The 14,953-nt window shown below is 64.9% G+C and overlaps 1 protein-coding gene across 4 annotated transcripts; it reads right to left on the reverse strand.

Moving 5' to 3' along the window:
* Positions 1-772: 772 nt before the first annotated feature.
* On the reverse strand, positions 773-14,686 carry ENDOU (endonuclease, poly(U) specific). Of its 4 annotated transcripts, none has more exons than XM_089304072.1 (10): positions 14,226-14,686; positions 14,028-14,103; positions 10,421-10,726; positions 6,146-6,529; positions 5,798-5,969; positions 5,374-5,573; positions 3,853-3,966; positions 3,387-3,493; positions 2,972-3,114; positions 773-2,233 (listed from the first exon to the last, which is right to left on the reverse strand). In XM_089304072.1, exons 3-10 carry the CDS (start codon positions 10,629-10,631, stop codon positions 2,113-2,115), a joined length of 1,452 nt encoding a protein of 483 aa, XP_089160198.1. In that variant the 5' UTR covers positions 10,632-10,726; positions 14,028-14,103; positions 14,226-14,686; the 3' UTR covers positions 773-2,112. The 4 variants fall into 4 exon arrangements, with proteins under 4 accessions (XP_089160198.1, XP_089160200.1, XP_089160197.1 ...); XM_089304074.1 differs by lacking the exons at positions 14,028-14,103; positions 14,226-14,686 and adding an exon at positions 10,860-11,433 and having other exon boundaries at positions 6,146-6,283; positions 6,458-6,529; XM_089304071.1 differs by lacking the exons at positions 14,028-14,103; positions 14,226-14,686 and adding an exon at positions 10,860-11,433.
* Between the last annotated feature and the right edge of the window lie 267 nt (positions 14,687-14,953).

A 14,953-nucleotide genomic window follows, 5' to 3' on the forward strand; every position in this document is an offset into this window, starting at 1 on the left:
TCCCGTGAACCTGAAGAAAGGGAGCCCACGGAGACCCCGCGTCGGGCGACAGCACGGGCCCCGTCACGCAGACCCCGCGTGGGGCCACAGCACGGGCCCCGTCACGGAGACCCCGCGTCGGGCGGCAGCACGGGCCCCGCCACGGAGACCCCGCGTCGGGCGACAGCATGGGCCCCGTCACGGAGACCCCACGTGGGGCCACAGCACGGGCCCCGTCACGGAGACCCCACGTGGGGCCACAGCACGGGCCCCGCCACGGAGACCCCGCGTGGGGCCACAGCACGGGCCCCGTCACGGAGACCCCGCGTGGGGCCACAGCACGGGCCCCGTCACAGAGAGGAGAGCAGACATGGAGGGGCAGCAGCGGCCTCTGTCGCTGCTCCCCAAAAGACAAAGGAGTGGACACTGGCAGAAATCCAGGCTGACCCCGGCAGGGGTAAAGGCATGGGGCCGGGGGAACCTGACCCTGGTCCTCACTGAGAACGTGGCTCAGTCATCTCGGCAAGTTTAAAATGGCAACAATCCAGACCCTTACCAAGGGAGCACACCTGAGCCAGAGGACTGCTGAGCACAGCTCGGGACGCTGTGGGGGCTCCACTGTGTCTGCCCAGACTCTGGGGCTCAGTCTGTCCCACACCCGCCTCTGCCTCCCTCCTGTCTACCGGAGACCCCCGAGGCCCCAGCAGGTGGAGGCTGAGGCTGGGGGCCCAGAGGCAGCAAGCATCTCCTGGTGCAGAATGAAATCCATATGGTGAGTGAGACGGACAAGAATGAATGAGACGGATGAGAAGAATGGCCGGTGTGTCATTTCACATTCCTGGACTTACAAGGGTCGTAATAGCATCGCACTTTACCAGAGAGCAAATGGACCTGAATAATCAAGAGACATGTCCATACAGCAGCAAGTGACAGATCCCGGATAGGTCCCTGGACACGTGACTTTGGGGACTGCCCACGGAGCGCTGAGCTCTGCCAGAGGTGGGGCAGAGGGGTCCCTGCCCTGCTGTGGGCCTGTGAATGCCCCAGGGGAGGAGCCTGACTTGGGCCTGGTCTTCCTGAGCCACCTGTTTGCAGGTGGGCATTCTTGAAGGGCCTCGTGAGCATGGCCTTCCCAGCTTGCACACTTTCTGCTGCCCAGGAGCGCGCCCTCCGGCACTGGTCATGGGGCCGGGGGCCACCTGCCACTGTCATGCCACATGTACTGCACCCCTCCTGCTCTTGGCTTTGCAGGTACAACATGAGCAAGCCGCCCCCACCCCAACCCTGGTCCAGAGAGAGACGACTTTGGGGCCAAAGCACTAGCCCCAGCCATGCTCCTGGGTGGGGGCAGAGAGAGAGAGAGAGAGACAGAGAGACAGAGAGACAGAGAGAGGGAGGGAGGGAGAGATCACGTTTCCCTGAATGACCTTCCTTGGTGACTCAAACCCTGAAACCTGTCGTTCCCACTTGGCTCTGTGGGACAACCCCTGTTCCCCTTGGAGCTGGGAGGAAATGGGGCTGAGACACAGCCCCGCCCCAGCCTCCCTGGTCTCCCACTCTAGAGCTGCTCCGACTGCCTGGAAATGATGATGTCAGTGACACTGATGTGGTGGGGGGACCCGACTTGGGAGCAAGAACGTCAGGCGGCAGCCGCACTGAACACTCACAGGTAGAAGCTTCTGGGTGGGCACTGGGAGGGCCTGGAACAGGCCACCCCCCACACAGTCCACTTCCCACACGAAGCATGACCCTCAGTGTGGGCCCTGCCGGGAGACGCCTGACCCTAGAGAAGACCCAGGCCCGCTGCGGGCTTCCGAGGCCCCGTTTGCAGGGGAGAGCCGCAGCGTCACCAGGGCTGGAAGGGGACAGGGCCCACCCTGCACAGTGAAGGGAAGCCCCAGGTGGGTGAGGCTGAAGCCCTGGCTCGCGGCGCCACCACGCTCCAGACACCGCCGAGGCTCGCGACTGGCCCTTGATCTCCACAGGGGCGTCCCGTCCCTCTCCCGACGTGGCACTCCTGGGTCACGGGTGTCTATCACGGTTTTGGAGTCCGAATGGCTCCCCTCTGCAGTCCAGGGCGCCTCAGGCCGGCACGCTCCCCCACCCTCCCTCCAGCCCAGCGCGGCAGGAGTGCTACCGAGTGGAAGACACGATGTAGGCCGTGGCGATGTACTTCCTGCCGTGGCCGTACGTGGTCTTGTCCCAGGTGTAGGTCTGGATGGCCAGGGGGTGTCCACCCAGACTGAGCTGGCACCTGTGGGGGAGGTCACAAAGTCACAGGAACGGCCTTGCTCTGCCTGGGTCCCGGCTGGCAGACGCGTCCCCAGGGCCCGAGTCACTGCAGCAGCACAGCTGCCAGCCCCTTGCACAGGGGCCCTTCCAGAATCTGTTTGCTTAAAGGACATCACTCCCTTCTCAGCCAGAGGAACAGTCTAAGGCCCCTGAAGCCCCAAGCCAAGAGCTGAAATCCGCAGCAGTGAGACGCTTGTTCGGGGCTATGGGGGAGCAGGACCCGGAGTCTCTCAGTGGTCAGGCATCCGAGGCCTGGGGTTCCCCTGGGTCTCCGAGGGTTCCCGACACAGCCCTGGGACCCAGCAGACAACCCAGGCCGCTCCATTCATATCCCACGTCCCAGGTGCGTTCCACTTCGGGGGGATCTTGTACCCCTACACTGTATCAGAGCACCTGGGTCAAATCCCAGCCACTCTGCTTCTGATTGAGCTCCCTGCTCCCGTGCCTGGGAGGCAGTGGAGCGTGGAACAAGGACTTGGGCTCCTGGCTGCAGCCTGGCCCAGCCCTGGATGTTGTAGGCATCTGGGGAGGGAACCAGCGGGTAAAGGTCTCTGTCTCTGTTTGTGTCTATCATTCTGCCTTCCAAAAAGGTTTCCCTTCTAAAGCTGCCGGCTCGACCCCAACAGCTGACTTCAGCATGCAGCCGAGGCCAGCGCCTGCCCTGTCCCCAGCCCGGGGCTCCCCCCTCTGCAGCACTTACACTCTGCCGGGCCTGGCGATGAAACACAGCGAGTAGAGGGCAAACTCAAACTCGGGGCTGCTGCCGATGAAGGCCGAGCCCACCTCCTTGTAGAAGCCGTCCCAGCTGAACTGCATGGCCAACACGTCAGGGTACGAATCCCACTGTGGAGAGAGGGCACCAGGGCGTCCGGAGACGGCTGGGGAGCCGGGCAGGTGCCAGCCAGCAGCACTCAGACAGGGTCCACTGAGGGCCCGTCAGGGGCGGGGGTCTTTGCATCTCCCCCTTGAGGAGGCTCCCTTGGCTGTGCCTCCCACCCCCGCTGTGGCCTGCATTTGGAGGGAAGCCAGCATCCTGGCCTGGCACCTGCTCTCTGCAGGTCAGGGAGGGGGCCGTCTGGCGGAAGGCAGAGCGAGGGCGGGACCCGGGCACTCACAGGCCCATCGTACACGTAGCTGTAATAGTCAACCAGGCCCTCCTTCTCCTGCAGGTAGAAGCGGATCCAGTTGTGGAAGCCCGTGACCTTGCCTTTCTTGACCTCCCCTGTAAGAGAGACCAAGGAGGGTGACCCTGCCCCTCCCCAGGCCCCTCCCCACCACCCCCGCCGCAGCTGCCTCCCTTCTGCCATCTCCTGAGTCCAGAACATCCCTCTGCCCAGCCCGTGAGCACTCTCACACACCCCCCTCCATTTCAGCTCCGGCCCTTGGGAGGGTCCAACCCTGGGCTGCCCTGGTGGCCACTGGGGAACCTCCTCCCGGCGGGTGGGGCAGTGAGGGAAAGGTGGCCATCCCGGATGAACCCTGAGATCCTCTGGGGGAGACTGACCCACACAGTGGCCTCTCAGACCCGCCCTCCCGGCCTGGGAGTGGACATGTCCCTGCGACCAGTGAGCGAGCGCCCACCTGAGAAGACGTGTTCAAAGCCACTGGAGTCCCTCTCCTCGCCACCACGTGAGTAGAGCCCGAACCACATGTTCTGCAAGTCCTCCACAAACTCTTGCTCTGAGCCGTAGCGGTCTGTGGGGGCACATGGGGGCCGGGTCTGGGTGGCAGGGAAGAGCTACCTGCCCTGGCCAAGAGGCACCAGGTTCAGGCCCACACACGTCCTGCTGGCCCTTCAGCGGCAGTCAGTGGTCCTACTGTGCAGGCCCAAGCTAAAGGCTGAGGAACAAGCAGGCAGCGGGCAGACAGCCTGAGGGCAGCCGGGAGGACATGGCAGGGCAGCGGGAGGACAGAGCAGGTGATGGAGGTGGGGATGCTGTGCGCCGGGCAGCTCCCCAGCAGCCGTACTCCCCGCATGGCAGTGTTGAGAGCAGACGGCTGGGCAGTGACCAGGCCACGAGGGCCTCACCTGGGGGCTGCTGCCATCACCAGAGAGGTGGAACCCTTCCACAGGGCCAGTCTGGCCCCTTCTGCCTCTCCCTCTCTCCCTCGCTCCCCCTCTGTGTCTCTGCCTTTATTTCTCCTGCTATGTCTGTCCCTCTTTCTCCCTGGGCCTCTGTCTCTCTGTCTCTGACTCTCTCACTCTCTCTGTTCCCCGCCATCCATCTCTGTCTCTGACTCTCTTGCACTCTCTCTGTTCCCCACCATCCCGCTGTGGGATGCCCCAGCAAGAAGCCCTCGCCAGGTGCAGCCCTCGAGGCCCGCGGAGCTGCCCCAGCAGCACGGAGCCCACCAGACGGGGTGTTTTAGAGGAGGCTCACAAAGGCTTCTCCAGGAAGGTGGCAGGGGGCTGGGGGAACCCTCCTGTGCAGGGGACTGCAGGTGCAGAGGGGCGCATGGACAGGAGGGAGGGCACTGAGGACCTCACACCTGCAGCACCAGAGCAGAGGGGCTCTGAGGGGGTGGGGAAGCCCTCAGCCAAGCAGAGATGAGACTCGGTGTCTGGGTCCACCGTGTCATCTGTGTGCAGAGCCAGAACGCTTGCCCAGAGTGACAGGGGAGATGAGGAGACAGCCTGGCTCCCACAGCTCTGCCACCTCTCTCCTGCGCTTGCCACCAGGCGAACACCAGGGGGCAGCCCAGGACTGCCCTGTGCCCAGGAGATCCCGAGCGTGGCCCTGGCTCTCCCTAAAGCAGAGCGCTGCCATTACCCCACGAGGTGCCTCAGCTGGACTGTGGCGGCTCTGGGTAGTGGAGACCCTGGGAGACCTGAACAGAGAGCCCTGGGACTCTGCAGGCCCCAACACCAATGCCAGCCTCCCTGGGTTGTCTGTTGCATTTTCTCCAGCACCCAACCCATCCCTGGACCCGGCTCAGGAGTCAGGAACAGAGGGGAGGGGGCTCCACCTGCCTGGTGCGGTGCCCTGGGGTGGGGGAGGCTCAGGGACCTGCTGGGGACCCCCAGCCTGAGGCCGGGCGGAGCCACAGAAGATGAGTGATCCCCCCCAGCTGTGCCTGCCCTGCGACCCCACGCGCGCTCACTCTGCTGGAGGAGGAAGCTGGAGAGCTCCCTCATGACGGCCGTCTTCATGACCTCGCTCAGAAAGGCTTGCTGCTCGGCCACCTGCTGGGCGCCCACGTGCTCCGGGTGGCCTGTGGCCGGCTGGTAGTTGTTGAGGAGCCGGATGAAGGCCGCATACGTGGGTTTGGAGAAGAGCTTCTCGTTGACATAGCTGAAGAGCCTGGGGCAGGTGGGACGACCCAGTGAGGCCGGAAGGGGCGCAGACCCTCCAGGGGGGCCGCTGGGGGCGCTGGGAGCTCTGCTGCCCGTGGGGCTGTTGTCTTTGCTCCGCACCGTGGAAGCTCAGCCCCCCTCCCCGGCCCGGCCGACCCTCCACAGACGCCTTCCCGTGTCACTCCCTCCCCGGGCCCGCCAGCCGCTGGGGCAGTGACGGGGGGCGCTCACGGCTCGGGGCAGCGGTCCACTCGGTCCCCAGTCTCCGACGGGGAGATGCAGTTCTGGCTGTTGAGCACGACGTCTTCCTTCCCGGCCTTGTTGGTGTCTGCCCTGTAGATCCGCTCCGAGATGTGCCGGAGCTCCTCTCCGGTAATGGCGTTGCTGCTGCGGGAGAAGCCCTCTGGGGGTGCCGGGGGACAGGGTCAGAGGCCCCAGGAGGCCCACGGCACGCCACGCCCAGCCTCCCAACCCCAGGGCTGCGGCTGTGGTCTGCAGGCCTCAGCTCCCGGGCCACTCCCTGGGAGCTGCTGCCCTCCCGAACGCCTCGGGCTCGGGCCGTGCCGGGGGCAGACTGACCGTGGTGGTCGCACAGGCTGTGGAAATCCTCACAGCAGTTCCCAAAGCCCCGGCAGCGGGCGTCGCAGTGGCAGGGCTGGTGTCTGTCAAAGGCTTCGCGGCAGCGGCCCTGGCAGGAGCCAGGTGCGGAGTACAGGCCTGCGGGGAGAGCGTGCACCGTGCGCCGTGCGCCGAGGCCCTGCCCCTCCCCACCAGCCCCCTGCTTCCCGGGACAGCCTTCCCGATGCCCACGCCACCTCCTGACCCCTGGGCCCCTGCCTGGCTCAGGCCACCCGCTCTGATCCCGGTTCCCCTGCAAGGGAGCAGGCTCACTGCTGGCAGTGTCCACACCCGGCTCCTCCTCCAGTCCCAGAAATGGCTCCAACTCGTCGGTGGACTCTCCACCTGCCGACGAGAAACAAAACCACAACCGTCCCGAGGGCCTCAGCGGGGACATGTGCCTTGGGAGCAAGGACCCACCGGGAGCAGATGGAGGGCGGAGGCTGCTGGTGGAGTCACTTCCCCAGAGAAACCACCCGGTGGTGTGCTCTGCCTTGGGAGTGAGCCCTCAGGTGGGGGCGAATTCTCAGGGAGAAGAGCTGTGGCCCAGGGACTGCTGGGGGACACAGCCACATGATGGCCAGTGGGGAGGGCATCCCCCGGCCCTTTAAGCTGAGTGCTGAGTGACGCAGCAGGGGGCAGAGAGCGGCTCGAGGGAGGAAGAGGACAGGAGGCTCCTGAGGACTCACACGGGGGAGTCACCCCCAGTCACCATGGAAACAGCCGGTGACAACCGATTCCAAATCTCTGGGTTGCTGCCCCAGAACGGCTGCCCCCAGCAGACACCGGCCCCCCTTCCTCTAGTCCAGGCTTCCCCAGGGCTCTGTTGTTCAGACCCCACTGGTGTCACACAGGCTCACATGAGCTGGCCGGCTGAGGTCCCAGCCTCTGGTTGGGCCATTGTTTTCTACGGAAAAGAGGTTTTGAGCCACAGATTTGAAACTCAGAAGTGAAGAGGCGAGATGCCAGCCTGGCGGTCTGACGGGCCGGGTGGAAGCTGCGTGCAGGAGGAGGCCTGGCAAAGCCCTGTGTCAAACCAGCAGCTTCTCCCAAGTACCTGAGTCCCTGGCGCCAGCCCGGTTTCCTTGGGGCACTGGCAAGAGAAACCTGCGTTTTTTGCGTGAGAATGTCCAGGTCTTTAGAACGTGAGCAGGCTGAAGAAAGGGGAGGTCGGTGGCTGCCTGCAGAGGGCGCTGCTGCTGCTGCTCCTGCCCCTGGCTGCATCAGCCCCCCTCACCGGTGCTCTCTGGGGACTTGTCCTCCACACCCGGTCTCCCTGTGCGCAGGTGGGAGCTGACGTGGGAGCAGGACCGGCTACCCGACCGAAGGGCGGGCAGGAGCAGTCGTCATCCTGAGGGCGCCAAGGATCGGGGTGCCAAGGATCGGGGAGCAGTGCCACAAAGGTCATAGGCCCTCCGCAAGCCCCACGATGCCCTCCCCAGCAAAGGCAGGGGCAGCCAGGCTGGCACCGCGCGCTGGGCTCTGAGCGCTCTCTTCCCAGGCAGGGGTCCGAGGCTGTGACAAGGTCAGTGTCAGAGTCAACTGACAGCACCAGCAACCAAAGGCTGATTTGGACCAGGGCTGGGTGTGCTTGGGCTGGGATTGAGAGCACAGGATTCGAACACATTACATCTGCCAAAAGAAGTCTGGGGAGGGCTGGGGTTGGACTGAAGGCAACACCCAAGCTGGAGGAAGTGTCAGGGCCAGGAGAGGAGGAATAATGCCAGGTTGGCTCAAAGTAGCCTGGGAGCTGCTGATTCCACCCAGGTACCTCAAAGCTGGCCCTCAATGCAAATGCGGATCTGGGGAGACCCGACTGGGGTTAGGGCTTCCCCACAGTGTACGGGGCAGGCACCGCGGGGAGGGGAGGAGCCGCTGTGGCCGGGATTCTGGTCCTGCAGCTTCCCAGCGTCAGGTTCTCGCCCAGGTGGCTTCACCTGCGGGGCCTCGTTCCCTTATCTGGACAGGTGGGAGATTAAGGCAGCCTATCTCGCAGAATATTGATGGGAGCTAAATGAGCCAGTGTTTGTCAAGGGCCGCTCAGTGTCAGCCGCGTGGGTCTGTGTGAGGACCACACGGAGGTGAGGGTTCAGACGGCAGCACCACCCTGCCCCGGGCTGCTGGCCCGTGTGGTCCCAGTAGGAGAGGTGCTGGGCCAGCCCGCCCAGTCCCGAGGTGCCTCCTCGCTGCGGGCACAGCCTCCTCGGTGGCCAGGGCACGGTCACATGGACTGGCCCCACTTGTCCCTGCGAGCCCAGAAGAGCCTTTCTGGCATCTTAAGTTGAGCTCCTGGGAGCCTGAATGGCAGAGTCCTGCAGGGGGCCTGTCAGCTGCCTGCTCGGCCGGCCTGGCAGGACACCCGGGACCAGCGGCAGAAAGTCCGGGCAAAGAGGACAGTGTTTTAAAGGGCCAGGAGAGTGGAGGCCAAGGAAAGCACTTGCTTCCCTCCAGCAGCTGGCACCGCCGTGGGCGGCCGTGGCGCTCAGAGCCCGCTGGCCGAGGCTGAGTGGATTTTTCACCTCAGTTCAAGCACCGAAGCCCCAGGAGGAGCCCAGGCCAGGGGTCTCAACGCTCCCCGGCAGACTTGTCTGCTTCAAGGTGGCCAAGGGATGGGAGGGTGCAGGGCAGGCTGGGAGGGACGTCTCCTGGGAGGCAGGCGCCTGGCTGTGCATTCTGGGGTCCCCACTCAGGTTCCCCACCCTGTGCCTCCCACGAACACAGGGGCTGTGCCCCGCCCCCCATGGTGCCCCAGGAACCACGGCTCGCCTGCCCCCGGCCCCTCTCTGACTTCCTCCCCCACAGTCGTCTTTGTCCACCTGGTGCCAGAGCCTCTTCTCGGGTCCACACTGGCTGTCTACAGATCCAGGTCTCAGGCTGGGTGGACTAAGCATCCCGGTGCTCTCTCAAGCGATGCGGTCTCCATGGAGACCTAGTCACCAAGGAGCTGCGCCTTGCCCCACCTCCTGACCCTCGACCCTGGAACAAGGTCCCCAGCACGTCCAGCTCAGAGGCACAGACCAGAGACTGGCCGGGACCCCACAGGACTCAGTCTTGCAGCTCAGCTCTGGGGCGCTGGCTGGCAGAGCATACAGAACAGAGCCTCTGCCGCATCGGAGACCCCACCCAGTCGGCTCTCACTTCCCCTAATCCCACAGCAACTCCCCCGCTCCCTGGCTCTCAGGGACATCCCCAGGGACACAGGTCTCAGTGCCCCCTGAGCAGAGTTCGGTGCCACCCCCCGAGCTCACCCTGCTCTTGCCAGAGCTGTGTCTTGATAGGGGCCTCAGCACCCCTTATAAAGATTTTCCACTTGGGGATCACATCCCACAGCGTGACTGGGAAGGATGGAGTCTGCAGGCCTCATAGCTCAAGGTCAAGTTCCAGTGCTGCGCGTGCCTCCGGGGCCCCACAGAGGGTCAGCTCGGGATGGGCAGAGGAGGGATCTGCCTGGACCCCTCAGCCCAGCTCCCAGCCTGGGTGCTGCCCGCTCCCAACCAGCCACCGCCACTGTCACTGGGCTGCCCCGCCCCCTCATCACTAGAAACTGCCCACCACGCCATCCTCTACCCCTCAACCAGGGTACGGGGACAGACACCCTGCCCCAGATGGGACAGGGCCCCTCCTAGTCGGGCCTTTCGTCTCCTGTGCCTGCCTGCCTGCTAAGGCCTTTCCCAGGGGAGGGTCACATCCTGGACCACCTCCACCCCTGGGCAGAGTGACCCACAGCCAGGCCACCGGAACCCAGCTCCTTTCATGCAGCAACCGCAGAAAACCAAACCTCGGTGAGATCAAAACCACTGTCTGTGGCGCCGGCAGCCTATATGGGCGCCGGTTCGAGTCCCAGCTGTTTCTCTTCTGATCCAGCTCCCTGCTAATGCGCCTGGGAAAGCAGTGGGAGGTGGCCGAAGTGCTTGGGTCCCTGCACCCACGCGGGAGACCCGGATGAAGTTCTTGGCTCCAGGCTTTGCGTGAACCTAGCCGCAGCTGTTGCAGACATTTTGGGAGTGAACCAGCAGATAGAGGATCTTTCTCTCTCTGCCTCTCAACTCTGCCTTTCACATAAATAAATCTTTAAAAAAGAAAGTCTCGAAGAAACACTTGGGATGACCGGCCAAGGTGTGAGGTGGGGGCCGCGCCCCCACCTGCCCGACCCCCTCCTCCATCCCCGCCCAGCTCCCCAGCTCTTCCTCAGGGCAGACCCTTGCCCCGGTGCCGTGTCCACAGGGAGCGACTCACCTGCCCAGGCCAGGCCGCAGAGCATGGCCACCACCAGCGGGACAGAGGCCCTCATGGTGCCCACAGGAGGCCGCACGGGGTGACTGCCGGGGAGCAGAGCGCCACAGCCCTGGGTGAGCCTCGAGTCCCGGCGGCTCCACTGGGACCTGTGGATCTGGTGTCTCCAGCTCCTCGCAGGAGAAGCCGAGGGAGGGACCATGGGTGGAGCCATGGGGCAGAGGCGGAGCCCCGAGGCAGCTGCAGTGAGGCCACAGGCGAGGTGAGAGGGCAGGCAGGCCCCGCCAGGTCGGGAACACGTCAGGCCAGCTGCGGGGGCAGGAAAGTGGGTCACACAGCACAGCTGCGGAGCTTGGGACAAGGCAGGGACACCCCCAGGAAGCGGCCACAGGCACTGCCCTCAAACACTCCCTACGTCCCACGGGTCGCAGGTGGGCCTCACCTCGCCACTCCCGCTGCCACGGGCTCCAGATGTGACAGCCAGCAGGTGGCTGGGCAAGGGCGGGACTGTTGGTTGCAAAGACAGCCAGGAGGCTGGTGGGGGCAGACACAGGGCGGCTCCGTGGCCGCGGTGCCCGCGTGGGTCAGTTCGAGTTACATGCATGATTCTCACTGAGTCAGCAGCTCAGGTTTTACTTGTTCCAGGCACTCATGGCTTCCCGGGTGGAGCAAGAGGCTCCCTTTCCTTTCCCGGGAGCCAGGGGCCCAGCCCTTCCAGCCTCCCTCATACCCCTCTCCCTCCAGGCCTCCTCCCCGGCGAGCGCTCCTTGTGTCCAGTCTGCGAGCAGGGGCTGCTCCCACGGCTTCCGACACCCAAGGTTCCAGGGGAGAACACCGTCTCCAGGACAGCCCCGGGGTCGGGGGGGGGGGACGCCACACACACGTCCCCCCTCGCCGGCCTTTGATGTTTCCAGGCTGGGCACTGGCTGGTGGGTGGAGACCACACGTGGGGTCCCCAGGCGCCAAGGACCACTGAGGACGGGAGCACCCCTAGAGCGAGAGCCCAGCCCTGGCCCCTGGAGAGGCCAGGACAGTGTCCCAGGTGCTGACCCAGTGGGTAGGCGGAGATTTGCAGGTGGGGAGGAGGTGAAGCTGCCTCACACAGCTGAGAGCCCAAGGGGAGCCATTTGTAAGGAGGTGGACTTCGGTCCCACAGCTCTGAGGGGTCCCAGTCCAGCACCTGAGGGCCCTTGCCTGGGCATCTGGTGAGGCTGGAACGGCTGAAGGAGCCCACAGCGACAGAAAGCAGGCGGAGCATGTGGCGCGGCACTGGGGCTGGCACGGAAGCCCTCCCCGGACACTGACTTCTAAGGGCAGCCCCCGCGGCCCGAGGTCCTCCCGCGAGGCCACCTGCTAGACTGCAAACCGGGAACAAGGCTCCCCACTGCTCAGCACAAGAGCTAGGGCGCGATGCGGGCAGGAGGGCGGGCACCCACAGGAGGGAGGGTCAGCAGAGCCACCGCCGGGGCCATGGGCGCGAGGGGGTACGGGGGCGGGTATGGTCAGCCCCACGCTATGGCACAAAGGGCTGGGTGTGCACCCTGGAGCTGTGTTCTCACAGCAAGCTATTTATAGCCGCATTGTGTGCACACTGGGGAGCACTGCCACCCACAGCTTCTGACTCAGCACCATCCCAAGTGTCTTGGTTCCCAGAGGAGCCACCTGCCCGCACTTGCGCCACCTGTGCGGATCTGCTTCACGCTGCCCAGCAGCGGTTGCGAAATGAGGCGACCACTGCACTCCTCAAACCCCCAGCTTTGCAGGAGCAGATAGCGATGAGGTGGCTCAGGGAGACAGCCAGGGGAGAGGTGGTGACGGAGACACGCCTGGGGCCAGCCAGGAGCCAGGCCCGATGGGAGGCACCGGCCAGCCCTGGCCCCAGGTGTGCTGGCCGGCCAGGCCGCTCTGCCTCATAGAGGAGGCGGCTGCGATGCCGACGGCCCTGCCTGACAAACTTGCCCAGCAGCAGGTTGGGGGCTCTGCCTCCTTCCTCGCCAAGCAGCCGTGAGCGAGTCCCACTGTGGACCCGAGACTCCGAGGTGACGTGGTCCTGCGGGGGCATGCGGGGCGCTCCTGGGGCTCACGCCAGCTGTGCTGCTCCCCAGCCAGGCACCTCTGTGCCTCAGTTTCCCCAGCATCTGTAAACCTCACTTATCATGATGAGTCAGCGCACGAGCCAGGCATGTTTGTCAGAGCAGGGCTGGCTGACTCAGCAGGACGGTCAGGGAACCCCATGGACCCCCAGGCCGACTGAGACAGCACTGGGGTCTCCGCCCTGGCTCCCGGAGACGTCGGGGAAGGAGTCCAGACCTCAGACGTGCGCTCAGTGTCCTCCGGCCCTTCATGGGCGGCACTGTCCACTCCCCGGGCTGGCGCCTGTCTCGGGTGTGGCTGTGGCCCCAGGAGCTGAGCTCTGCCCTGGGGAGCAGCACAGACTCCAGCCCTGGGCCGGGTGCTCCCCCGATGGGATCACCCACACTGGAAGGGAACCAAGACGGCTGCCCAGCCCCGTGGCCATAGGTCCACCTGAGCGTGGCCCTCCCCCCGACTCCCACCTGGGGCGCCCTGTGCTCTCCTGGTGGGACCACTCTCCACGTCACCCCTGGCAGTGCTGTTAACCCTCCTCTAATGCCCTCGCCCAGGGTGGGCCCTGCAGGTGACCACTGGGGTCCCCTCGGCAGTGGCCATCTGAACCTCCCACTCCCAGCCAGCCAGAATGCGCATAGCAGGCAGGCAGGGTCACATTCAGGCAGGCCACAGGGGCCAGTGTTTAGGGACAGCAACTCTGAGGACCTTGCTAATACAATTGCTTGCAGTTGACCACGACACCAGGGCTGGCTGGAGGCCACCCCCAGCAGGGAAGAGGCCTCCCGAGCTGCCTGAGCCACTGACACCATGAGCGGGAAACCAGCCCCAAACACATGTGGTGCTGGGTCACATGGCTGCGGAGCCCACCACCGTCCACCTCTGGGCCCCACCTGAGCTGCCCCCTGCTCTGGTCAACAGGACCCTTTCCTGGGGCTGCTGCCAGCACAGCCCAGCACCAAGCTGCCCTCACCACCAGCGTTCTCCGTTCAGCGGCCCACAACTCACACCCCGCAAGGAAAACTAGGGCAGTGGGTAGCCTGCTGGGGCAGGGCCAGCCCCGAGGGCCAGGCTCCCTGGTCCACACACACGAGCGGCTGGAAGCCCACACTCCCCGCACAGAGCTCGGCCTCGTGCCGCAGCCCAGGCTCACTGGGCTGCGTCCCCGTCCTCGGGTCGCATCTGCCACCTCTGCTCCCACCCCAGGGCCCCAGGCAGGGGAGGTGGTGAGTCAGACTCGCTTCTCACAGTGCCCAGCTTCATCATCCTGGGAGGGGTGCTGGCCGCCACCCCCGTGCCACGGTCACCAGCCCCTCCCCGGGTACCACCAGGATGGGCCTCAGCCCAGGGCCTGAAGGGTCCAGCATCTGGGCCAAGCCCGGGTGGACGCTGACTTGGCTCCAGCCTGGAGCCCTGAGTGAGGCCAGCACGGGAGTCCTGCCAGCCTCGGAGGACAAGGCCCAGTCAGGACGAAGCCAAACCACCGCCCCCGCCCCCGGGCTCAGGAAGACAGGGGCCTCCGTACCGGGTGGGCAGCTTCCACCGCCCAGACGCGCCCCTCTGGCGTCTTCCAGCCCTGTGGGCTAGCTGGTGGCTCACTCCTTCAGGAATGGAGGGGAAAGAGGGAGGTCCTTCCTGGGGCTGAGTTAGCAGCCAGGGCCCCCCACTCCAGCCGTCCCCATCTCACCACCACCCTGGGCCCTCGCTGGAGCCAGCAGACCACCTGGAGCTCCTTGCCTGGGTCCGCCCCGGCAGCTGGGGCTCAGGGCACAGCACCAGAGTGGATGGCGGTCACGTGACTTTGGCCGACTCCTCCTGGTCTGTTTCTCCGAGATGGGTAAAAACACCTGCACTGCCAATATCCAGAACGAGATAACCAGGGCCGGCGTCGGCACAGCACTGGCTCGAGTCCCGGCTGCTCCACTTCCCATCCAGCTCCCTGCTAATGCACCTGTGAAGGCAGTGGGCGATGACCCAGGAGCTTGGGCCCCTGCCACCCACGGACGGAGTTCCTGGCTTCAGCCTGGCCCAGTCCCAGCTGCGTGGCCTTTTTAGGGAGTGAACCAGCAATCAAAAGATCAATCTCTCTCTCGCTGCCTTTCAAATGAATAAATAACCTCTTAAAAAAGAGAATGAGATAGAGGGGAGGAAAAACAGAGACAGACACAGGAGAGAGAGAGGAGGGAGGGCGAGAGGGAGGGAGAGAGAGAGAGGGAGAGAAAGAGGGAGGGAGGGAGAGGGAGAGGGAGAGGGAGGGAGGGAGAGGGAGAGGGAGAGGGAGAGGGAGGGAGGGAGGGAGGGGGAGAGGCAGGAGACAGTTGCACAGAGGTGAGAACAGGGCTCCAGTCCCCATGTATCTCCACCAGCGACTGCAGCAGCACTGGCCCTAAGGAGGCTGAGGGCTGCTGGGGACAAAGCTGGAGGCCCACGAAGGCAGGTGTCTCCCAACCT

The sequence above is a fragment of the Oryctolagus cuniculus genome, chromosome 9 (assembly GCF_051225735.1).
Source record: "Oryctolagus cuniculus isolate XC-2025 breed Fujian yellow rabbit chromosome 9, ASM5122573v1, whole genome shotgun sequence".
NCBI lineage: Eukaryota > Metazoa > Chordata > Mammalia > Lagomorpha > Leporidae > Oryctolagus > Oryctolagus cuniculus.

Coding starts and splice junctions, on each gene's coding strand:
- ENDOU (XM_089304072.1), bottom strand. CDS start 10,631: ATGGCTCCACCCATGGTCCCTCCCTCGGCTTCTCCTGCGAGGAGCTGG. Junction 3,967..5,373: donor CAGCTTCCTCCTCCAGCAGA/GTGAGCGCGCGT, acceptor GTGCCCCCACAG/ACCGCTACGGCTCAGAGCAA. Junction 3,494..3,852: donor CTTTGAACACGTCTTCTCAG/GTGGGCGCTCGC, acceptor TCTCTCTTACAG/GGGAGGTCAAGAAAGGCAAG.